Source organism: Sitodiplosis mosellana, unplaced genomic scaffold (assembly GCF_009176505.1).
Source record: "Sitodiplosis mosellana isolate CC-2019 unplaced genomic scaffold, AAFC_SMos_1.0 Smas_scaffold_2, whole genome shotgun sequence".
In the NCBI taxonomy this organism is placed as follows: domain Eukaryota; kingdom Metazoa; phylum Arthropoda; class Insecta; order Diptera; family Cecidomyiidae; genus Sitodiplosis; species Sitodiplosis mosellana.
Genome location: NW_022595245.1, coordinates 1661893 through 1683594, shown reverse-complemented (window position 1 = coordinate 1683594; position 21702 = coordinate 1661893). Strand labels below are relative to the sequence as shown.

Here is a 21702-nt window from a genome sequence, read left to right as displayed (position 1 = left end):
GCATTCGTGAGCATCAATCGACAAACGAAGAGAGGAACCTGTGTATTTGCGTTTGTGGTAATTATTATTTATTCTCGTGGCATTGATGTGATGTTTTAATGATTTTTTCTCTCTTGTTTCGTTTTACTTTTTCTCTTTTCATTCTTACTTTTATTTAACATTTAATCAATTTGCCCGTTGTCGACTCATTTATGCCTTTTTTTCAGCAGCAGTGCTCACGCAACAGCAGCAGTAGCAGCTCAATGGAACAATTCATAAATATAAATTCTCTACTTAAAATGTGTGCGGTGTGGTGTGCTGTTCTGGGCGCACAACTGTGTATTCAAAAATTGGATTGAAATTTATGCGAAATACTTTCTGACAAAAGGTAAACATTTTCTAAAAACTAAAACCATACTTCATTCCGTTGTGTTTGTGCGCGTGTAGGCAAAAAGGCACTTGAATTTCCCGTTGTTGTTATCATTTCTGTTATGAGTGTGTATGTGTGCTAGAAGGTTGAGCGGGGCGAGTGTTGGTGGCAACACCGTGTTTTGGGCCCGTTTGTGGTAATGTTTGCCATTGTTTTATATCAACATTCAAGCGTTATTTCAATTAAACATTTTCAAAGCTCTGACTCTCTCGTTGGTAGCCCAAAATCCTCGCACAACGTGAATTTTCAATTTTCTTCTCTGGAAAACGTTTCCATAATCAACAATACAGCTGCGAATGAGCAAAGTGATGCTCGGAATTAAAAGTGGGTGTGCATTGTACAATGGAAATTGGCATTTCGGCCAATGCACGTGTACAGTTCCATAAATTCTAAGCGATAGTTTCGAGTCGAAACAGAGAGAGAAAACATTTTAATTAACACACGACTCTCATGAAATGGAAACTTTGATTGCTTTCGATAATTATGGCATCAACGTGCTCAATATTAGTATTACTATGAATAGCAACGAACCATGAAAATAGGCATTTTAGTTAGCTCACAATGTTCAATTTAAATGCAAGCACGTCGTCCAACGACACACAAACAGCTGCTATATCATCAACAAATTTTTTCTTCTCTCGATTCATTGTTTGCAAATGTAATATGAAAATGAACCGAAATGCGGTTGGCGGTTGTAATAACTCAGGCATTCACTCAACTCACAACTCTTACACAATGGCCGACTTTTGTGTCATGATATCGAATTTCGTGCATGTTGTTTCTCTTTCTCTCTCTGTGTGTGTATTACCGGTAATTACGGAATCGTGCACAAGTACATTCAATCGGAGATAAGGCAAACGAAACAACAAAATATTCATTTCGAGTGAAGTAAGAACAAGATGAGGGCGATGAGAGAGAGAGAGAGAGAGAGGGAGATCGTGTAAACATTCAGATAATTGAAGCTGAGATAAATTGCGATTCATCGAAAATAAATAACAATCAACGTTGATGCGAATTCATTCTACTACGAATTTTGGAGAAAAGTCCCATGAAATAATTCGATGGGGAGAGCCGCCGCCATAAATAAATCAACTGAAATGATTGTAATCGTCGCGAAATCATAGGAATCGATTTAGATTTGGTGTGTGTGTATGTCTGCCCGTAATATGTCCAACGGCAATGATTGAAAATACAATTTACTAACGCGCGATGGCACCGTTTGCACGCGAACACCCAGATTACACATGCTGACTACGAATTAAATTACACATATCGCATTTTATGGTCTGACGAATGATCCTACGATGTTGCGATTTTTTTATCTCTCTTTTCTTATGGTCTTTGATTTCATTACTCATCTCTCGCCAAACGACGGCGAAGGCGGCGAAGGCGGCGGAGGCGGCAGCGAGAAGAGGTTTTTGTTTCCAGTGTACGTAGCCACAAAAATTCTATTGTCATACATTATGTCATTACAAACGAGTAATCATGTTTTCTGTGTTCTATTGTTGGCGTTATTGTTGCTGATAGTAATAAACGATGTGATAACAATAACAAGATATCAAGACATACATTTGATTTCGTTCGTACGTTCTCCCATCCGAGCAATGGCCATGTAATTCGATAAAGAAGAATAAGAAGAAGAAAAAACGGTTCAAAGACGAACAGCGAACAACTTTGATTGCAATTCAGCAAAAACGACCGAAGTCATGGCTCGAACGACGTAACGAACCAAAGAAGGAGAAAATGTTCGATGAACAGAAGGCAGTCAAGTCTAAAATGATGTTGAAAATGGGCCAGGCCGAGGGAGAAAAGTTGTGAAAAGGAAATATTGACGTTTGAAAAACGACTGCGACAACGGTGATGGCAGAGGGTTCCACATTGGATTAGACGCGCGTACCAAAGTCAATATTTGAAGTGTTGTTCATGACGCCTCAAACTACAAAATGCGAAACACTTCTTCACGAAGAGAATTTTTTTCAACCATTGTGAGTGTGAATTTTCGCACTCATACACACACACACACACACTACATCAAAGATGCGAGCACCATGTGTGCGCTCATAAACCGAGTGTATGTTTAGTGTCATATAAAAGCATCAAAGATGCGCTGTTATCATTCAACCCGTCTGAAAGACTAGGAAAAATAAACTAGCTCATATCCCATTTGCGCGTTGGCAAATCCCAATGCGTTTCACTTTACGACCCAACCGTTTCTTTTCATTCATTCGATATATTATGTATAGTTGTTGCGAAATGTTTGCAAAACGCATACAAATATACGAAGATCTTACAGAGCTGCTGCCGGTGCTTGTCTTGACCTAGAAAACATTGTGCAAACGCACACAACGAGACACAATGGTTCTCGTCTGATTGGACGATTTGTAGCTTGTAAGCGAATACATGAAAAAAACTTAGAGCTTAACTCATTTAAAACGACTCAAAATGGAGTCACACCATTGAAAGGTACAAGAAAAAGGGTCGAATTAGATATCAGCTGGTGTTGCTCGCTCACTCGCTTCATCGATTTAAAAGAAATAAATTCGGTTAAAGGTTTTCGTCGTCGTTTTTTTTCTCTTCTTCTATTTTCGGATGGAACTGTCACCGCTTTGTACAGACATCTTTCTTATGTGTCAGAAGTGATGAGTCGAGCGTGACACATCAACTTACCGAATGGCATGCATGGCCGCTGACGCACACACACGTACGCACAGTTCTAATGCATTCGGGTGGTGGGAGTTCAAAAACAAATAAAAGGACTCGCTTTTATCGCACGCACATTCATTTATATGAAATATGGAGCAATTTAGTTCTTGGGCCGTTTTCCATACATACATATCTGTAACGTAGGGCCGCAGGTCTTGAATACCAAATGTATGTATACAATATAACCGAGAGATAAGCAACGCATATATTATTTTGTGTGTTATTATGAATTTTGATTAATAGCAATTTGGGGTTGAGAGAATTTCGATGGGCCTCGTCGAATGGCTAATACATTAGAATAGACCTTATATTTACATTTTAATGGTTGTCACGCAGGTCAAGACGCATTCTCAAGTGAATTATCATTTGCTATGGAATATTTTGTTTTTCGTTTTCGATTGGAGTTGAAGCGAAGAAAGGAAAATCGAGAAAATCCCAAATGAAAACCAAAGGAAAGAAAAACAATGCTCTATTGTGCAGATTATTGTGATAGTATTGGTGCATACGAAAGGAAAAGAGAGAAGAAAAATTTAAGTGAAAATGCTGTAAAAAGCTGACGTAAAAACAATCTCTATAAAAAAACATGGCATCGACGAAAAAAACTGAAGCGAAAAACGAAATTTCAGCACTTGATGTGAATTTCGTGGGATAAACGATGCCTCAAACTCGATTTAATTCAATGACCAGAAAAAAACGAAGCGAAAATAATAATTGGTTTGAATTCAACAGTCCATTTCAGATTCAATTGGTGCAAGGTCGTCATCGTCGTTGTCGTCGTTTACAATTTATCCTTAGGTGAAGAACGCACACATTAGTTGAATTATGAGAATCCATTAAGCGAAGAGTGGCAACGTCAGCGTCGGCATCAGCAACTCGAGACGTTATAAATTCAGCGCATCTGATACATTTACATATATATACATATATATACACACACACACACGTTCATTCCACGTTTACACTCTCGCATCCGATGTAATTTAGTCGCACACACATTATTCACAATTTTTTTCTTCATCCAATTTTTTTCCTCTCTTACGTTTGGCTCAAGCTCATTGTATTCACTTGTTTATTTGCTTACCGTAGCATGGAAGAGAAGAGCAAGAGAGAGAGAGAGAATCAGAAGCGAAATAGAACACTCCAAGAACATATTTCTTTATAATATGCATAATACATGCCTTATACTCTACCATATACACACATATTGCGAAGGCAAGTTGAAAAGCATCAATTCACAAAACAAATATAATAATAAATTGCGTTTTCATATATAGTCGACAACGCCAACGACAACGGCGACGACAACAGTAACAACGAATAAACCAACGACACAATACAATTATTTCGAATACGGTAAAGGCATCGAATCGTGAATTTTAGTTAGAGAGAAGAGAAGAAAAAAAAAACAAGACACAATATGCGAAATACAAGGTTCACGGATGTGTGTACACATATTCCATCGAAACTTTGACGTGGTGTTTTTTTTCGCTTTTCGCTCGCAATTTTGTTTGAGTTAAATAGAACCGAAACATGCAGTTGGGCTACAGAATTAAAATGTTATTGAAAATGAAATTTCATTTTTTTGTTTCATTTTCGTGTTCGTTCCTTGACGGAAACAACGGAAAAGAAAAGAAGCAGGAGAAGAAGCTGAATAATTCTATGACATCTTACGATAAAACATTACCATACACATGGGTTACATAACACGCTCATTATCGCATGTGCGCCCGCTCACTCACTCGCACAATATGCACCAACCAGAAATTCTAATAAAACTTTATCATCTTTTATTGTTTCACTTTGACTTTTTTTCTCTTGTCGCATTCGTTTCGAATTTTTTTTCTTCTTCTCGCTGTGTGTGTGTTATTATGAATTTCGCTTTTATTTTCACTTTTTTATTTTCATATCTCTGGCGAAAATTCGCATTCTTTCATTTTTATGATTATCGTGACAGAACCTGGATAGATGAATAATGCTTCGAACGAGACTTTTCTCTCCCTCAAACTCGTTTTTTCTCTTTCACTCTCAGTCTACCTTTCACCATTTCGCTCTTTTTTTCCACTCACTCTCTCTGCCTTTTCTCTCTCTTTTTGCTCACATTCAACCGGCAGCTATTTAAATGCCACTCCATTGCAGGCTCACTCATCCAAAGTTTACGTCGAGAGAACGAAACACAACGAAAATTATGAATGTTATGATTATGAAAAATGAAAATAAAGAGAGAACTAGCAGATGGAACAAATTCCAATTAAAGCTTTTTTGAGAGCTCATAAATAATGGTGGTGCTGTTGCAACAGCATCAGTAGTAGCAACAGCGAAGCAGGAGATTTTTCTCTCTAGCAATTATGCATGCGAATTTTCCAGGAAAAATATACAAAATTCACACACACACAGTGTATGTATGTGAAATGTTGCGGAAATTTATGTTCAATCGTGTTCTTGGAAAAAGTTCAAAGCGCAGCATTTTCAGGCGGAAGAGCGGGCAATTGAGTGAGGCCAGAGAAAGGGAAGAGAGATGATGATAAATAGAGATGTAAAAGTCTTGAAATTTTCATTTTATGAGGTAAAATGATTTGAAATACTCGCAAGCCGATTTATAAGCATCAAACAGCAGTTAAACAAAGCCACATTTGGTTCACTTTTTGTACAACGGTGTTCGTTGTGAAGTGCTCGTTGTGAAAAAATTATGAGCACCTGGGGAGCAAATATAGGTGAATGCGAGGCCACTGAAATCTGAATCCAGATTGATTTTGGGGGAAACTTTTCCCATGGTATTTCCCAGCATCTATTTGATTATATGCAGAATTCGTTGGCTTCTTTCCCTGTGTGCTATGATTCATAGCCAATGAACAACGTGGAATTTATAATCGAAATGATTAGATATGCTGCATATTATATCCACTTTTAAAACCAGAACTGCACATATTACATTCCAGGTGATTAGGTAATTGCATATTAAAAAGCCATCGGTTTAATTCGGTGATTTTAACTCGGTTAGGATGATAATTCGAATTTCCAAAAAAATTGCAAACGTGATAACCATGGATGTTAGCTGCTAATTATTGGTGTCGGTGATTTGGTTTGGACTGTTGCAATCATTTTCCTGAACAAAAGCAATATGCACCCGGATCGAGCATCATTGTTATTGAATGGGTTTATGCGGTGTGGTGGCGTGACTTTGGTGGTTTTATTTTAATGGACAAAGCGTTATGCAAATGAAATATTTACTGAAATTCGTTCACATTATCACCATCGATGAATATTCATTTGGTATTTTCGAAAAGCCACCGTTTAATTAATTCCATTTCGACGGAACAAAGCGCATACGTAAATAAAGACATATTTTCGACTGTGTTTGCTTAAGTCTCACTTATCGTCGTTGCCACATTACAATCCCGTTCCGCCTGGTGCGTTAGAAAATGGTTTTTTTCTCTCGCAACCGTGAGAGAGAACTTTAACTCAGGCACAGGATCTCCAAGACAATTCTCAAGACTAACATTTGTTAAGTGCATGAGTGTAATGTGCGCTACTGCTGTTGGTGCTGAACGTTTTGACTCTGTGCTACTCATTCATTCATTTGCATTTTTAATGGTCTTTGTTGAGTAATTTGCGTAACGCAAACACATTAAACCATTTCATTACCATTTGCATGTTCATTTTTACGATCATCTCCATAGCGCGGCTAAATAAATGTTCATTTGCGACGATGGTTGTTTTTTCTCTTTTGACTTCTAGTCATCGTCTTGTTTCATTCTTATTCAGATTTATATAGAAGTAGTCGCAGCGCACACATCGAAACGGAATAGAAGTCTCGTATTGTGCCAAATCAAATGAAATGGAATAAAATTAAGCTATATATATATGAATATTGCCTACAGCAGAACCATGCCATGATTTTCCACACTCTCAAAACGAAGTCGTTCCGTTCCGTCCATTCAATATGTTTTGCAAATCGAGCGAAATGCGATGCCATATCATTTGCAACGGATTGCTCTCACTTTCACAACGATTATGTCAACTAGCTGTGTATCGACAGTGTACGAAAATAAGAATTTCCATCTAAATTTAGCCATTAGAGTAGCAGCATCAGCATCAACTCAATCTCAAGATTATTATCAACTCTTTTAAAAATAGCAGAATAATTTTCTTACGTCGTTTTTTGCAGCTACTCTTTCTCGTGCGTCTCGAGAGCGTACGCGCGCGGGCGCGCTCAAGCAAATGCTCATTTTAAGAGTCATTTGTTTGGATTCATTCGAGTCGTCGAATATGTTATGTGTGTTTTGATATTGTTAGTGTTCTATTAGCGTAGCGAAGCGAGCGTTCATCGGAACTCGCTTGGTGGAATAGCTCACTCAAATTCTCGCACCCAACACATATCGCATCTAGACTGTCTGAGATTTTTGTGAATTTAATCGAGTAGTTGTGATATGTTGTTTTTCCTCCTCACAAACAGATACATTTCATCAAATGATACAAGAGATGCGGAACGGTCAGCATTTCGAAAGAGAAAGTGAATAGCATATATAAAAATAGCATTTTTATTATCCGAAAAGGATGTGTACAAAAGAAAACGGAGCGAAAAGCATATGCGTACCCCGCATTGAAAATAGCACTCTCTACGTTCCTCATTAGCTGACGTTTTAAGAATCAAATGAAGCCATTCACAAAATTTGAAATCTTTTCAGCAACTGGCAATAGCCAAATATTGTGGTAAAAAAATGATGCTGTAAAATCAGAACCATTTTTTGATGTTCTTCACTCCCATTCATTCATGAATATGTGAGAAGTAAAGAAAATGGCAACATCTGATGCAGAAAAAAAGTTGTTTATGTTTTGGCTACGAATGGAAATGGCAAAAGTAAAAGAAAATGAAATGAAAAACACTTGAAGCAAATTATTTAGACTAGCTTACCCTTCAAGAGCAGAAACGAAGAAAATTTCCAGGCAATTTTCAGCCGTAGAAACACTTCAGGTAATAAACAGCCTAAGCTCAATTGCTTTCTGTTTGCTGTTTGCTGTGTACGATGACTTAATTCGTTTTGAAAGCAAACACTTCAACTCACAATTTTTCACGGAAATAATTTCGAAGCGAATTCTCACGCGACAACAAGAAAATCAACTCATAGAATTCACTTTTCTTTTCGTTTCAATTACACATAGAACGCACAACGTTCACTTATCAAGTTCGGGTGCAATAGATTGATCAATTTTAACGATTCAATCGAACAAATTAATTTGATTCAATGATGATTTTTGGTTTTCGTTTTCTTACTTTGGGATCAAAGATTCGTCTATCACTCTTTTATTATCGTACCTCACTCTTCACTTCATCGTCCACTCTTTACTACTTCACTTCTATTAGAAGCCTGCTATCATTCGCCCAGGGGATTTTTTTTCTCGTTCAAACCGCTCTGTATTTTACCTTAATATAATTGGAATTTATGTTTATATTGTTCACTGTGCGAGAGATAAGAATAGTCCCTGTTGTGGCCGGCGGTTTTATCGTAGCGAAAAATCGTTGTCGTAGCAACACACACTAATATCCAACTAAATGGCACGGTAATCATGCACACTCAAAACAGCATAGAATTTCGTAAAACATCCATGGGCCTTGTGTCCCGTCGTCGTCGTCGTAGTCTCATCACTCGCCGCTGGCTTCTCTTTCTCTATTCTCTGGCATGCAAACATACACACACACTTATGTGCCAATAATAAGGAACACCATGAATTATGATGACACGATACACTCTTTCTTTACGAGATTGGATGAGAGACTTTGCGACGATGATGACGATTCTTTTCAATGTACGTTGTTTTTTTTCTGTATTCTTTGCTCAAAAGAGCACGAGAAATGAAATATCGAATCGAGAGAGTGAGTGAGAGATAGAGAGAACTATAGGCTTGAACATTTTGCAAGGGCACTCGTTGTCATGATGATGCTGTTGCTGCTGCTGCTGGGCCGATGCTCGGATAATATAATGATAATAAAGCGCTCACAGGAATAAATATTTACTGCACAACACACAAGACTGACGGAGAGAGTGAGTTAGTTAGAGAGAAAGAGTGAACGGAACAACACACGTACACGCGATGATACTTTGAGTTTACTTATTTAATGAGCATTTCGCTTTGTTTGTGTTTATATATCTACATAGAGATGTTGTGTTGTGTTTTGATCGAAGTCGTCGTCGTATGTGCGCCTCTGTTCATTCACTTGAGTCTCAGGTCTTGGCTGTCGGTCGGCCGGTCGGTGACAACGGTAATGATGTAAAAAGCAGCACAGATTACAGATGAATGATGATAAATTCGTGTAATAGTTCAAAGTTTTTCGTCTGTTCCGAATTCGTCGGTTCCCATTCGAGCCGTTCCATCCGGTGGACCGATTGTGTTTACACTTAGAGATCTCTCTGTTTTCGGCCAATCTTTCTCTCTCGCGTGCGCGCGGCCTCAATCTACAACATTATTCGGAATCCGATTTAAATGTGTATTGTGATGGATTGACGTAGGCCAAGTACTTCCTCTTGTTTATAATGATTTCCTTTTGTGAATGCCGATGCCACTCTGGTTCTCTCGCTCTCTTTCTTTCGCGCGTGCTATTCAACTGTCAGCACTCACTCAACGATTGATTTTTTTTTTGGTTGATTTGTGGGCACAATTACATGCGTAACGTTCTTGTTAAGTGTAGTTTGGTTTTGTTTTGATCGCTAGTCAGTCGGTCGGTTGACTACATGGAATTTCATCAGAAATACCATTGATTTTTCCCGCCGTCGCCGACACCGCACGCACCACGTCCACTCTCTACGAATACACACAATGCGCTCCAGTCAAATACGGCAAATGCTTACAAAAGGAGTTCAGCTTTTTATTTCGAATGTCATTCGCGGCGTTTCCTTTTTGTGCTGCTGGTTGTCACTTTGTGTCAATAGTCAATGGCAATTTCACTTGTGTTTTTACGCATTTATTTTGACATTTATTTCGAAATGTTTGCCCATTAAGAAAAACCAATTTTTTTCGACTCTTTCTCTTTTTTCATCAAAACATCATTCGAATAATTTATCAGTACACTAAAAATCACCGCTTCACATCACACATTGGCCTTTAGCACTCACACGGACATCGTTTCTTCTATTTTCGATTGAATTTCCACAGAAACTTTGTAAATAAACACATATACAACGAATGCAAAGCAGAGAAAAAAACTTTTTTCTCGTGCACGTCACAAAAAAATGTCGAGAGAGACGTCTGGTCCGTTGAAAGTGTACTCAGCAACTGTTTTCGTTTTAGTTGTGCACAGAGCGCTGTCTCGGCTCACGGGAAGAAGAAAAAAAAATACATGGAATGTACTGTGAAGAGTGAATGCTACACGGCTCACTACAGTCACTCACTCACCGCGCTGTTTATATTTCGTACATTTGATGCTCGAAACGGAGGGTTGCTTTCCATGTTACGGTCTCTTGGTTTCATCGGAAATTCACGGGGTGCTGTGTGTTGCGTACAAACTAAACTTCGGCTTCCTTCAGTCATTTTGACAGCGAAAGCTTTGTGTATAGCTGGGAAACTCGTCAATCGTATTGAACATAGCAGCAACGCTTTGTGTTTGTTTGACGGCATGGGGAAGATGGATTTTCAGTTCAGTGGTTGGAATTGTTGGCTGGATTGGGAAAAAAAAACATTCAAAGCATGTGCAAGCTGAGGCATGCGCAATCAACATCCAAATGTGCTACTGGCCTCACGAGTGTGCTACTGGTTGGACGGACAATAAAACCAGATGTTTTGAAATTCCACACGAGATAGGCGCATGCATTTCCATTGCATGGAAAATAACGATGACAAAACGATTGAAACGGCATCATTCCAATCGACATCAATCAGAATCAGCTCACACACGTTCAAATGATTTGTTCGCGCTCAATCGCATTTGGCTTCTGACGAATTGAAACACGAACAGTACACAATAGTATTAAGGTTGCGACGCGATAGCGTATTGTACGTACCACGATTTCGTCAATGTGTATAAACTGCAATGTGAGACAAATGAGCGAGAGTGAAAAATTTAACCGAACGCAACTGAATTTGAGCTCAAGCAGTTTTTCGTGTACAGTTCGTCGTGTACAGTTCGTCGTTGAACACATGAAGCGCATTTTAGTTGATGGAAAGAGTGAGAGTGAGAGGGAGATCGATCGTGTATCGCTCGTATTCCATTTCGATGTACACAGTGTGTTAAACGTGTACATGACATCAGTACATGCGATACCGGAATACTGTCTCTGTTTCGAGTAAATTACAGGGAAATTAATGATATGTTAAGTAGTTTTTGCTCGTCTCATTTATCATTCAAAATCTTTATGGCTTCAGACGCGCAATAATTTCATGTGATTGTTTCCTCTATTAGGCGATTATGATGACATCGGAAAGGTACTTTCAAATTTCATTGCGGCGCTATATTTTTTCCCCTTTCTATCTCATACCTTTTATCTATCTCTCTGTCTCTCTTTTTATCTACATTCTGAGTGTATCAATCGGCTCACCGGTCAAATGTGTGTGCAAATTAACACCTGTGAACTGTACTCAACGCCATCATTCATACATGATTTTTCATTAAAAAAAAATTGTTTTCCCACCTTTGTTTTGACACGTTTGCAAAACGATTTCACCTGTGGCGACATTCACACACATGAATAAAGGTTATAACAACGAAAAAAATGCTAATCATACACCCAAAGGCCCACACAAGCACGAGATCATTTTTTCATGAGATTATCAGAAAACAAAAAAAGTAACGATCGCGCCTTATTTGCATTGGGCTTACTCAAATGGAATTTGATTCGTTCGGATTCAATACAAGTACATGTGTTTTAAGTAACGCAACAATTCATTTCATCGGCACATACATGTAGTCTAATTGCGGGCTGATTTCTCGACGCTCTTTTTCGTTGACGCTCATACAAATAAAATGCGAGGCTCATTTGTATAATTCATTCTCTCTTTCAAAACACTCGTTTTCCGTTTTGTTTATTGCAAATATACTTTGCCTCTCGTTCGGCTCTTTCTACTCCAAAATACCGTCTAGCGATTGCAATATGCTTGCAACTTCTTTTTTTTTTCGTCGCTCAAATTAACTTGTCTGTTTGAGAAAATGTTTCGTTCCAGCACGTGAATGCAATAAAAATGGCATTCCATTGCGCTGCATATGGAGCGAGAGAGCGAAGGAGCAAAGGAGCGAAGGAACGAGGGAGAGAGATAAATCGATGCATTTGAAATTCGTGTAAATTTGTGCTAAAATACGAGCCACCTAAATATGCCACACAAAACTTAAAATAATTCACGTTTATTTTTTTCGCAAATACGCGAAATGGTTTCAAGACTGTAGACCTTGGATTGAAATTGAATCATTATTTTATTATTTTGTTGGTGTTTTTTTTCTCTCTCATTTTCCTCTTCTTCGGCTACTGCTGCTGTTGGTTCCATTAGATAATAATATTTTCGAAGCCGTGGTCTTTGTTTGGGGTTTTTTTTTCTCCTGTTTCGTCTTCTTCTTCTTCGATTGCAGTTGCGCTTGTGGCAATTTTCATATGGAAAATGTGTCATCAAATTTATACATATTTGGTGCGCTTCACGTTTCACCGGGTCGAAACTGATTCCATTTTAGCTCACCTAACAACAACTCTGCTGCACTCGATTCTAACCATTTTTTTTCTGTTGTACACTTCGCTGTAGCATGAAGCAAAAAAAACACATAAAAATGCATTTCATTTACGTAGATGTAAATCGAATGGATAAAAATACATTGTAAACTAAACGAGAGAAAAAAACTACAAGGCAAGAAAAAAATGAGAATGAATTATCACGTTTTTGTGTATCTCGCCACCTCTCGTCAGCCAGATTGAATTTATGCTTTATACAAAATGCGAAACATCAAAAATAGTTCTCGAATCTGATTGATATATATTTACATATACGAACAAAAACACCGCTCCACTGATAGAGAGAGAATCAGCCGCACGAGCCGCAAAATGTATTCCCCACCCATCCGCTTCAAATGGGATTCATACAAACTGTATTTCAATCAAAAATGCCCTTGTCCTTGCACATTTCATATTCTGCCGTCACATTTTCGCATTGGAGGAAAACGGACATACACGCAGTTGCCATACCTATTTAAAATATTTTTTTTTTCTTTGCTGAAATTTTATTCAACCACTTGGAATGGATGAATTCATTAGCTTGACGTTGTAGCCGTTTTTCTTCCTTTTTTTACTTTTCTTGATTGACAATAGGCATACGTTTTGTATGGGGAACAATTTCGAGCATCATCAACGCTTTTTATTTGTTGACAATTTAAAAAATCGAGATAAAAAATGGAAACAGTTCACAATTTTTTACAAAAAATCAAAGAGAGTTGAGGGTTTTTTTGCGTAGCGTAAATTCATATGAATGCTTCAGCTAGCGGCAACCATAGAATATTTACATAAAAAACATAAAACATATGCCTGACTATGCTTAAATCATACATTTTATGAACGTGTCAGAAACATGTTTATTATTTTTCTTCTCTTTTTTACTGTTTTCACACAATTGTATCACTATTCTTTTCAAAACCTCAATTTTATTGATTGTGAATTATATCGCAGTACAAAAGTATGTTTTTCAAAGTTAAAGTCAGCGAAAATCCCTTCATTTTGTCTGATGAAATCGTCAAATTTCATTCTGCTGAGGATTTTCTGCATATGAAAAGAGTTCTTTTTCTCAATTATACAGGAAAATTTTCATCCACAACCAATATTCCATAGATATTCCAATCAATCGATTATGGGCCTTGGCGATTCAGCCATCTATTTGGTCATATTAACATATTCACTCGGTTGGGAAATCTATTATATCTGATTTTGGCTATAGAACGAAAATATATAGAAGCAAAGGTCCATACAATGCTCTAGTTTACAACCCAAATTTTTTTTCTTCTCCTCTCTTTTCATATTTTTTTTATCTCTTCAAAAAGAAAATTTCCTTTTTTTTTGCTGAAATTAAGAAAATCTGTAAAGATTGTAATTCGAAGTCTGATAAGAACTGGTGGTATTTCTTCATCGATAATTTTTTTCATCCTTTGGAGATAAGAACTATTCAACAAACGAATAAAAAAATTCGCATATTTCATTTTTCAATTGATTTTTATTATCAAAATAAATTACGATAATAGTTTCTTTGGTTTTTATGTACAGTTTTTCAGTGTTTGTGTGTGTTGTTGTGTTTTGACGTGATATCTTAATTGATTACAAATGCAAAGAACATAATCGTAAAAAAGCCCTATATAACTCAGCTAAAGAACGTATTGATCGTTCGTACAAAGGTTCTTAAGTGAATATGCATTCTGTCTGTCTCAATTCCGTATAGTTTTTTGAACGGTTCGTAGCAAAAATTAAACATACATGATGTTACAAGAGATCGATGTTTTGCACACATATAAATTTGTATAAATAACATTCAAATAAAATAATGTCTACAGCTAATTCATGAAATGAATGACACGAAACAAAAAATATATAAATTATCAAAAAAAAAAACAACATTGAAATGAAAAAAATAAGTTATGTGCAACGAGTATTTTTGAAAGAAAAAACAAATTTTGAATGGACCTCTGTTCCCTCAAGAGCAATGGTGCGCAAAAAAAATTGGGAAAGATAATTTGAAATACATCGATCTCTTGTGCGTTTAGGCGCGTTCTGAGAAAACCATTTCATATGATTTTTCTGGGACAGCTAGCGAACCAATGGCTACTTTATGTGTTACATTGGCTGGTGGTCGCATATCGAAATGTTGCATACAATTTGCGATCACTGAAAAACTCAAAAACTGTACCATTTTATAGCCCATGCAGCTACGACGACCGGCACCGAAGGGCAAAAAGTGATCCGGTTTTACGATGTGACCGTTTTGAATAAACCGTTCTGGTTTGAATACGGTTGGTTGATCCCATAATTCTGGAGACATGCTCAAATTGTAGTTGTTCAAAAAGATGAGCGAATCCTTTTCAATCAAATATCCACCAATTGAACTGTCTTGGCTGGCCACATGTGGGACGATTGGTGAGGCGATCAAACGAAGTGCTTCCATGATAACGGCTTCAGTGTATGGCATTTGGTTGCGGTCGGATAATTCGATGGCATCACATTTGCCGGTGCGTTTTTTGGTCAATGTAGCATCGATTTCTTGTTGGATTTTCTGCTGTACCTCGGGCAATTGTCCAATAAAGCCGAAAATTTTCACCAAAAAGTTACCGGTAGCCGAATGACCGCCCAAAATATCTTCCAAAGCGAATAAGGCGGTTCCCCATTCCATTTTTGGCTCCAGATTACGTTGCACATGGTCGATCAGCGATTCAACATAATCGCTTTGGCTATCGTTACATTCGGTCCACGATTCACGACGATCATCGATGATATTTTCCAGGATGAATTCACGGATTTCATGGGCACAGCGTTCCATTCGCTTCAGATTCTTGGTGTGTAGTGGCAACAAGAATGGCAAAAAATCAGCAGCATAGCCTTGGTTCACCTCCCAGAAAATTTGGTCGAAATTTTTGATCATGTTCTTGAATTTGGTATCGTTTGAGGCGAAACTACGTGAGCAATAGTATTGAGTGAAGATGTTGGCACAAGCATCCATGATGATTGGCTTGATTTCAACAGCGGTATCGGGTGAGGTGCGCTTCGATTGGATATCGCCTACCAAGTTGTGCATTTGATTTTTGATGATATCATTCAAGTCTTGGAAACGGATTGAGAAATTGCGTGGGAACGAGTGCTGGGTGAGCATATCGCGACGCATCTTCTGCACATCAGACCAATTACAGAAAGCCAATGCTGCAAATGAACAGAAAGATAAGGATTAGTTATGGATTTTTGATAGCAATTTTTTTTTGGAACAGATCAATTTTGAATCAAATTTTTTCAGTCAATATTTTCAAAAAGAATCTTTTGGATGATTTGAAATGTTGGAAGGAACATTTAAAAAAAAAAAACAGATTTTCACTTCATAAAATAAAAGACCAAAATCAAAACAAACACAAAAAATGCAAAAGAAAAACCAAACTAATTCAAAACACTTACAATTTTGTTTATTTCCACTGAACAGTGCATGATAGCGACGGAAATTAGGGCGGCTATCAAAGTGTGATGATTTGGTGAGTAAAACTTCTTTAATGTTATCGATGCCATTGACAACAACTGTTGGCACCGATCCCAATCGTAAACTGATGATGGGTCCATATTTCTTGGCCAAATCGTCAAAAGCTTGATATGGCACTTCATAGCCATCCATGCATGCCAAATTGCCGATGATTGGGAATGGTTTTGGGCCGGGTGGTCGTTGCAAATCATCAGAATTCTTCAACGATTGCTTGTCGTTGGTTTTCGATGCACTGCCAGTGCCGGTGTATTCAACAAAAAACACTAGCACAGCCATCACAGCGCACGTCAACACCATCAGCAGTGTGTTGGAACTTAACAAAACAATAGCCGACGAATCTATATTGATCATTTTTATCTTCTAATTTTTTTTTCTGATTCTGTCGAATGACACAATTTCAAAATGAAATAAAAACAACGATTTTCACACACGATACAAAAACAAGAGCGAAAATTGTGAGCAAGAAAAAACAACTTGATAACACAACGAATCGAGAAATCGATTTTCGAAAACAATAGTTTGAAGCAATGATGTTATGAGCCGTCTATTGTGCTCAAGATATTTGATTGATCTGATTTCGTTGGGATCGCGTATCGCTTTTATATGCTGACCACTCGACCAAAAGTGAGTGAGACCGAACACACAAAATGATGTTTACCATATCGTCCCATTAATATTAATGGTCGCAATCGAAATATATATGAAAAAAATACAAACGCAAACACACACACACACACACACACATATATACAAGTTAAATAAAAAGGCGAGCTGGAAAAAAAGAGTCAGCACGAAAAGAAAATTTGAATTTTAGTTCTGGATCATTTTTGCAAATGAAATCGGTTTGGCTTGTCTTTTCGTTTCTCACTGTGAATATATACGTTTGTGTATATTTGCATTGTTGTTGTTATTGCTTGTTGCATTTTTGTTTCTGCAATTCTTCGCCTGTCGCTTTTGACTTCTTCTACAACACAAACACACACTCAACTTTGTCACAATACGCTTTTTCGCGTCGATATTCAGGCGATCAATTTCATTTTTCATTTCATCTAATGAAATTGATAAATATTTTTGACAATTGAAACAGAAAAGATTGCACCAATTTTTTAATAGGCCATTCGATTTGCAATCGAGTAATACAGTCCAAATTGATCTGAACCAATTCGCTTTTTTTGCACATAAATTACTATGCACAGGCCTAGATTTTCTCACTCTTCGAAAATGTATGCTAAATTGCGATTCGTTGTTTCTTATTGTGGTTTCATCGAATTTGAGTGGATATTCTTAGAAGTGTTGCATCATAAGGCCTAATATGACGATTCTATTTTAGGTTTTCAAGAAAAAAATGTTCCAGTTTTCGATTTATCATTTGCATTTGACGTCGAAAGTGATTCATTTTAGGCTAATTTTAGCGCGCAACACCTAGACGCTCCTTTTTCACCAACAACATTACTGAAGCCCATATATCTCGAGATGTGACATAGATGCACTGGGGAGATGAGAACAAGATGACATAGATTACGTAGATGTCGATATTATCAATGATAATTTTGCATTTATTCAAAATCACTCGTCTCTTTCGCTTGGAATTGTAATATAGTAAGGTCATTATGCGCGTAAAGAAAAATGTCTGGCCGGAATGAAGAGAAAAAAGAAACACACCGTGAATATATGCAATTTCCTCATGAAGCACTTTACGAATGCAAATCAATAGATAAATCATGCGAGTCGCAGTCGCACTGAATAGATATTAAAACAAATGATTTTGCAAAGTCTCTCGTCGAAGCGACAGACAAACTCAAGTGGAGCTTTTCACTCACTCGGCATAGAGAGAGAGAGAGAGAGAGAGAGAGAGAGAGAGAGAGAGAGAGAGAGAGAGAGAGAGAGAGAGAAAGAGGGGGGGAAGAAATGCAATCAGGCTAGCAATTTCACATCTCGTTGACGTGCATAAGAATCCTGTGCACAAATGAAATTGATTTTGTATGCAGAGCAGATTCTGCATTAGATAACGATCCGACATCGATAGAGCGCATGGAAGTATATCATCTATTCCGGTCAGCTATGTAATAAGTGATCGAAATGGATTCAATGCTTCAAGTCTAAACCGTGTAGTGAGCATGATATACAATTTCGCTGGAATCAAATGAAATTTTCCATTCCAAGCAATGGATGTCATTAAGCTACATTACAATGCACTTCTCGAACAAATAAAGATGCGATGAACTGACCATTTTCCCTTAAACGTCCATTATGAAAATGGTGTGCGCGCGTGAAAATGGTGCACAACCCAAAGTGTGTGTATCATCGATACTGAATGACTGAGTCAATTTTCCTCATACATTTTTAAAATTGTATATCCACGAACATTCCGACAATCAAGTTCAAGTGACACGGCACGGTCTGTGGCTGCCATTCAATTACAAATTCATCCATCGTTTGGTCTGGCGTTGACGTCATTTCGTTGGCGCAAGTATGCAGTACGTCATCCGCATCTTATTTCAACATTCATTTACACACAATCAAGTTCAAGATCTTGAATACTCGAGATTTTTACATAGAAAAGTTGCTTACGATTTCATTCAACAAAGAAAAAACAGTGTCACTTAAAAATTGTATGCTACAGTGGGAGGTTTTTTTTAAAATTTCATGTAATCGAGTTTAACATATTTAAATATGCTGTTGAAGCGCTTGTGATTATGTAATTGAAAGAACGCCTGAAAACGTCTCAAGTCAATTGGATTCTATCGGTTAGACATAATAATAGAATCAAATGTGGTCCATTGCTACGGAAGAAAATGTGAATCCTCTGTGTTCCTAATCGAAGAATTATAGCAACTAGAATTGTCAGTCTGTCACCGCACCAAATTTAAGAGTCAAATTAAAATGAAGTAGAAAGCTGCTTGAATTGAATGACAAGAAGAAAGATTATTGTCGCTTGCGTTCGACATTCGTGTGGAGAGAAAAATATGCACCGCGCGCGTCTATTTACGAATTTAAAACATCCGGTAAAAGATAGCGGCGAGAAAAAAAAACGAAGCCATCCTTTAATAAAATTATCATAATTATTTTCTTGCTTGTCTTGGACGAATCTACGTGCTCGATTAACGAATATGTGCCTGAAAAATGGGATATAAGATCAGAGGCGTAGTTGAGAAAGAAAGAGCGCGTATGAAAATATGGAAATTTGGAAAAAAGACACACGAAATAATACATTTGGATTCGATTACGTTGATTTATGCACATTAACACCACTGTTTTCGTATCTTTGAGAGGCACATGTGCCTCCTTTCCATGCATACATCATAACATGATTCGTGACCGTCGCATCGCAGCCAATTCAACGTCAACCAAAACCCAGACAATAACTATTTGAGCCGGTAGAATATTCGTTGCGCTGTTCTCATTTGCGCGTCATCAAATGCAAATTTGCACGCAAAGGCGGCGGTTGAGGGGGTGTCCAGATGCTGCCTGCGACTGGAAAGTAAAACAAACAATATCGAATGTGCAATTTATGCAATTCCACAACTGGAATTGAATCGAAAAGCACCTCTCGTCTTAGAGGGGCGACACATTCACCACATATGGACTTCATTAACGGTAAGTAACATCCATGTAAACAGACGCGCAAACGACAAACCGAAGGCGCAAAATGTGTTTTTTTCTTCCTTTTTTCTCTCCATTCCGCATTCGGCAGCTACTTCAAATCGGATTTATCTGCATTGATAAACGAAAGAACGCAAAGTAATGACGAATCGGGAATATGCGAGGCAGAGGCGCAAAGAATTCTCCGAAGAGGAAAAAAAAAAACGATAACGAATCAAGTTATATTGTATGGCATTCTGGGTCGTCGCGAATTCGTTTTGAATGAAATCGATAAGACGAGTACGCTATATGCAAAAAATGCCATTTCATTTATTTTTTGGCAGAGGAGGCTTCTCTTTCTGGGACAAAGATAAGACCGTCGTCAAAACAACAAAACACAACAACATTTAGTATCCAGCATATGGCGACACATGTTATAGGCTTTCGTTCAATATTTAGAGTAGCCACTCGTTTTTCGGTCAAATGGCTTTTACGTCAAAATAAATGCAATTTTTATTTTGGCCCTCATATTCGTTCATTGAAAGAAGATGAAAAACATTTTTGGGCATGGGTCAATTCATACAAGCATAGTCGCGTTCAATGCAGAACAAAACAAAGCCAAAGTCAAAGAAAGTATATAAATTTATTATTGAGTGTTTTCTTTCATTCTTTTTGTGACAATTCCATTTGGTCGCATGAGTCACATAAGTCGATTTTCAGATTAACTTATTGCTAAGTTTCGGTTAAGCAGATTTATTTTTCGAACCATCGTAATTCACTTCATCACAAAATAGCAAATAAAGTCGGGTTCGTATCTCAAACCCTAAAACTTACCTTTTTCGACTCGGTTTCAACGGAAAATACCTTTTTCAATTCAATTAAGTCCTTAAGCTTCCTGACAATAACGTAATGTTATGGTTCTAATTTGCCGTGAAAATTCTCCAAGGAAATTCCCGAAGCGTTCGTTGCAGCTTCAAATTTGGCTTGGAAATTATATCGTAAGGTGTAGGTTTAATTTAATTATCACAGAGCACGCAAATTGCTTTCCTTCATTTCAAACCATTTCCACGGTGCTCTTCTCTTCTTTATCGTCGAGCATTTTTATTCGTTACGTTTGAAGTACTCGTTAAAAATTCCCTCGCAGTTTTTGTGGCGTCTGAACATATGTTCAGTAGGAGTCATATGACTCCTATTAAATGATTCTCTCTGTCTCTGTTTGGTGTGCAAATGTACATTCCAGGAAAAAATGTAGTTTTTCCAATATATTGAAATTCGTATTATTCTTATAAACAGTCGTAACCTACATTATCATATGCAAACCAAGAAGTCTGGCAGCCAAATCTTTATTTTGGTTCTATTTTTTTCTGTCGTGCACATTTTGGCCGAAAAATGTAAATGCCGAATTTGCATGATGTGCAGGTTTTTTTTTCTCCCGACGTAACAATGACAAACGAATGATAACGAATGGACTTGGCTGCTCGCAATAACGACGGAACTTATTGAAATGCTCTTTTTTCCCGTCTGAACTTTTTTTTGGTCTATTTTATTTGTCATCCACTTAAAGTGTTTGCCAAATTTGATTTGGATAATTCATGAACAAATTCCATTCTGAACACTCTAGAAAACATTTAAAAGTAACCATTCATTTATATTTCAATTCATTAGGAGAAACAAAGCGAAAAGAATTAAAAGGAAAAAATGTGACTTTGGCCAAGTTTACGTCAATTTTAAAATGTTCAGTTTCAAGCAAAAGTAGATTCAATGTGGCCAAAAGAGCAAATAGAAGGAAGTGAATCAAATTAAGATTTTCTCCTTGAAATAAC

General features: G+C 37.4%; 2 protein-coding genes across 2 annotated transcripts in view; both read right to left on the bottom strand.

Annotated features, from left to right (window-relative positions):
- The window catches only part of LOC129565402 (adenylate cyclase type 3), a 34817-nt gene extending 24251 nt beyond the window's left edge, over positions 1 to 10566 (bottom strand). The window contains exon 1 of the mRNA XM_055440274.1: positions 8025 to 10566. The gene's annotated coding sequence lies outside the window, so the exon portion shown is untranslated. The remainder of the gene's footprint in view (positions 1 to 8024) is intronic.
- Positions 10567 to 14261: 3695 nt separating this feature from the next.
- Positions 14262 to 16904, bottom strand: LOC129565403 (cytochrome P450 307a1-like). Its single transcript, XM_055440275.1, has 2 exons — positions 16219 to 16904; positions 14262 to 15972 (listed from the first exon to the last, which is right to left on the bottom strand). The coding sequence occupies exons 1-2, from the start codon at positions 16646 to 16648 to the stop codon at positions 14822 to 14824; spliced, it is 1581 nt and encodes a 526-aa protein (XP_055296250.1). The 5' UTR covers positions 16649 to 16904; the 3' UTR covers positions 14262 to 14821.
- Between the last annotated feature and the right edge of the window lie 4798 nt (positions 16905 to 21702).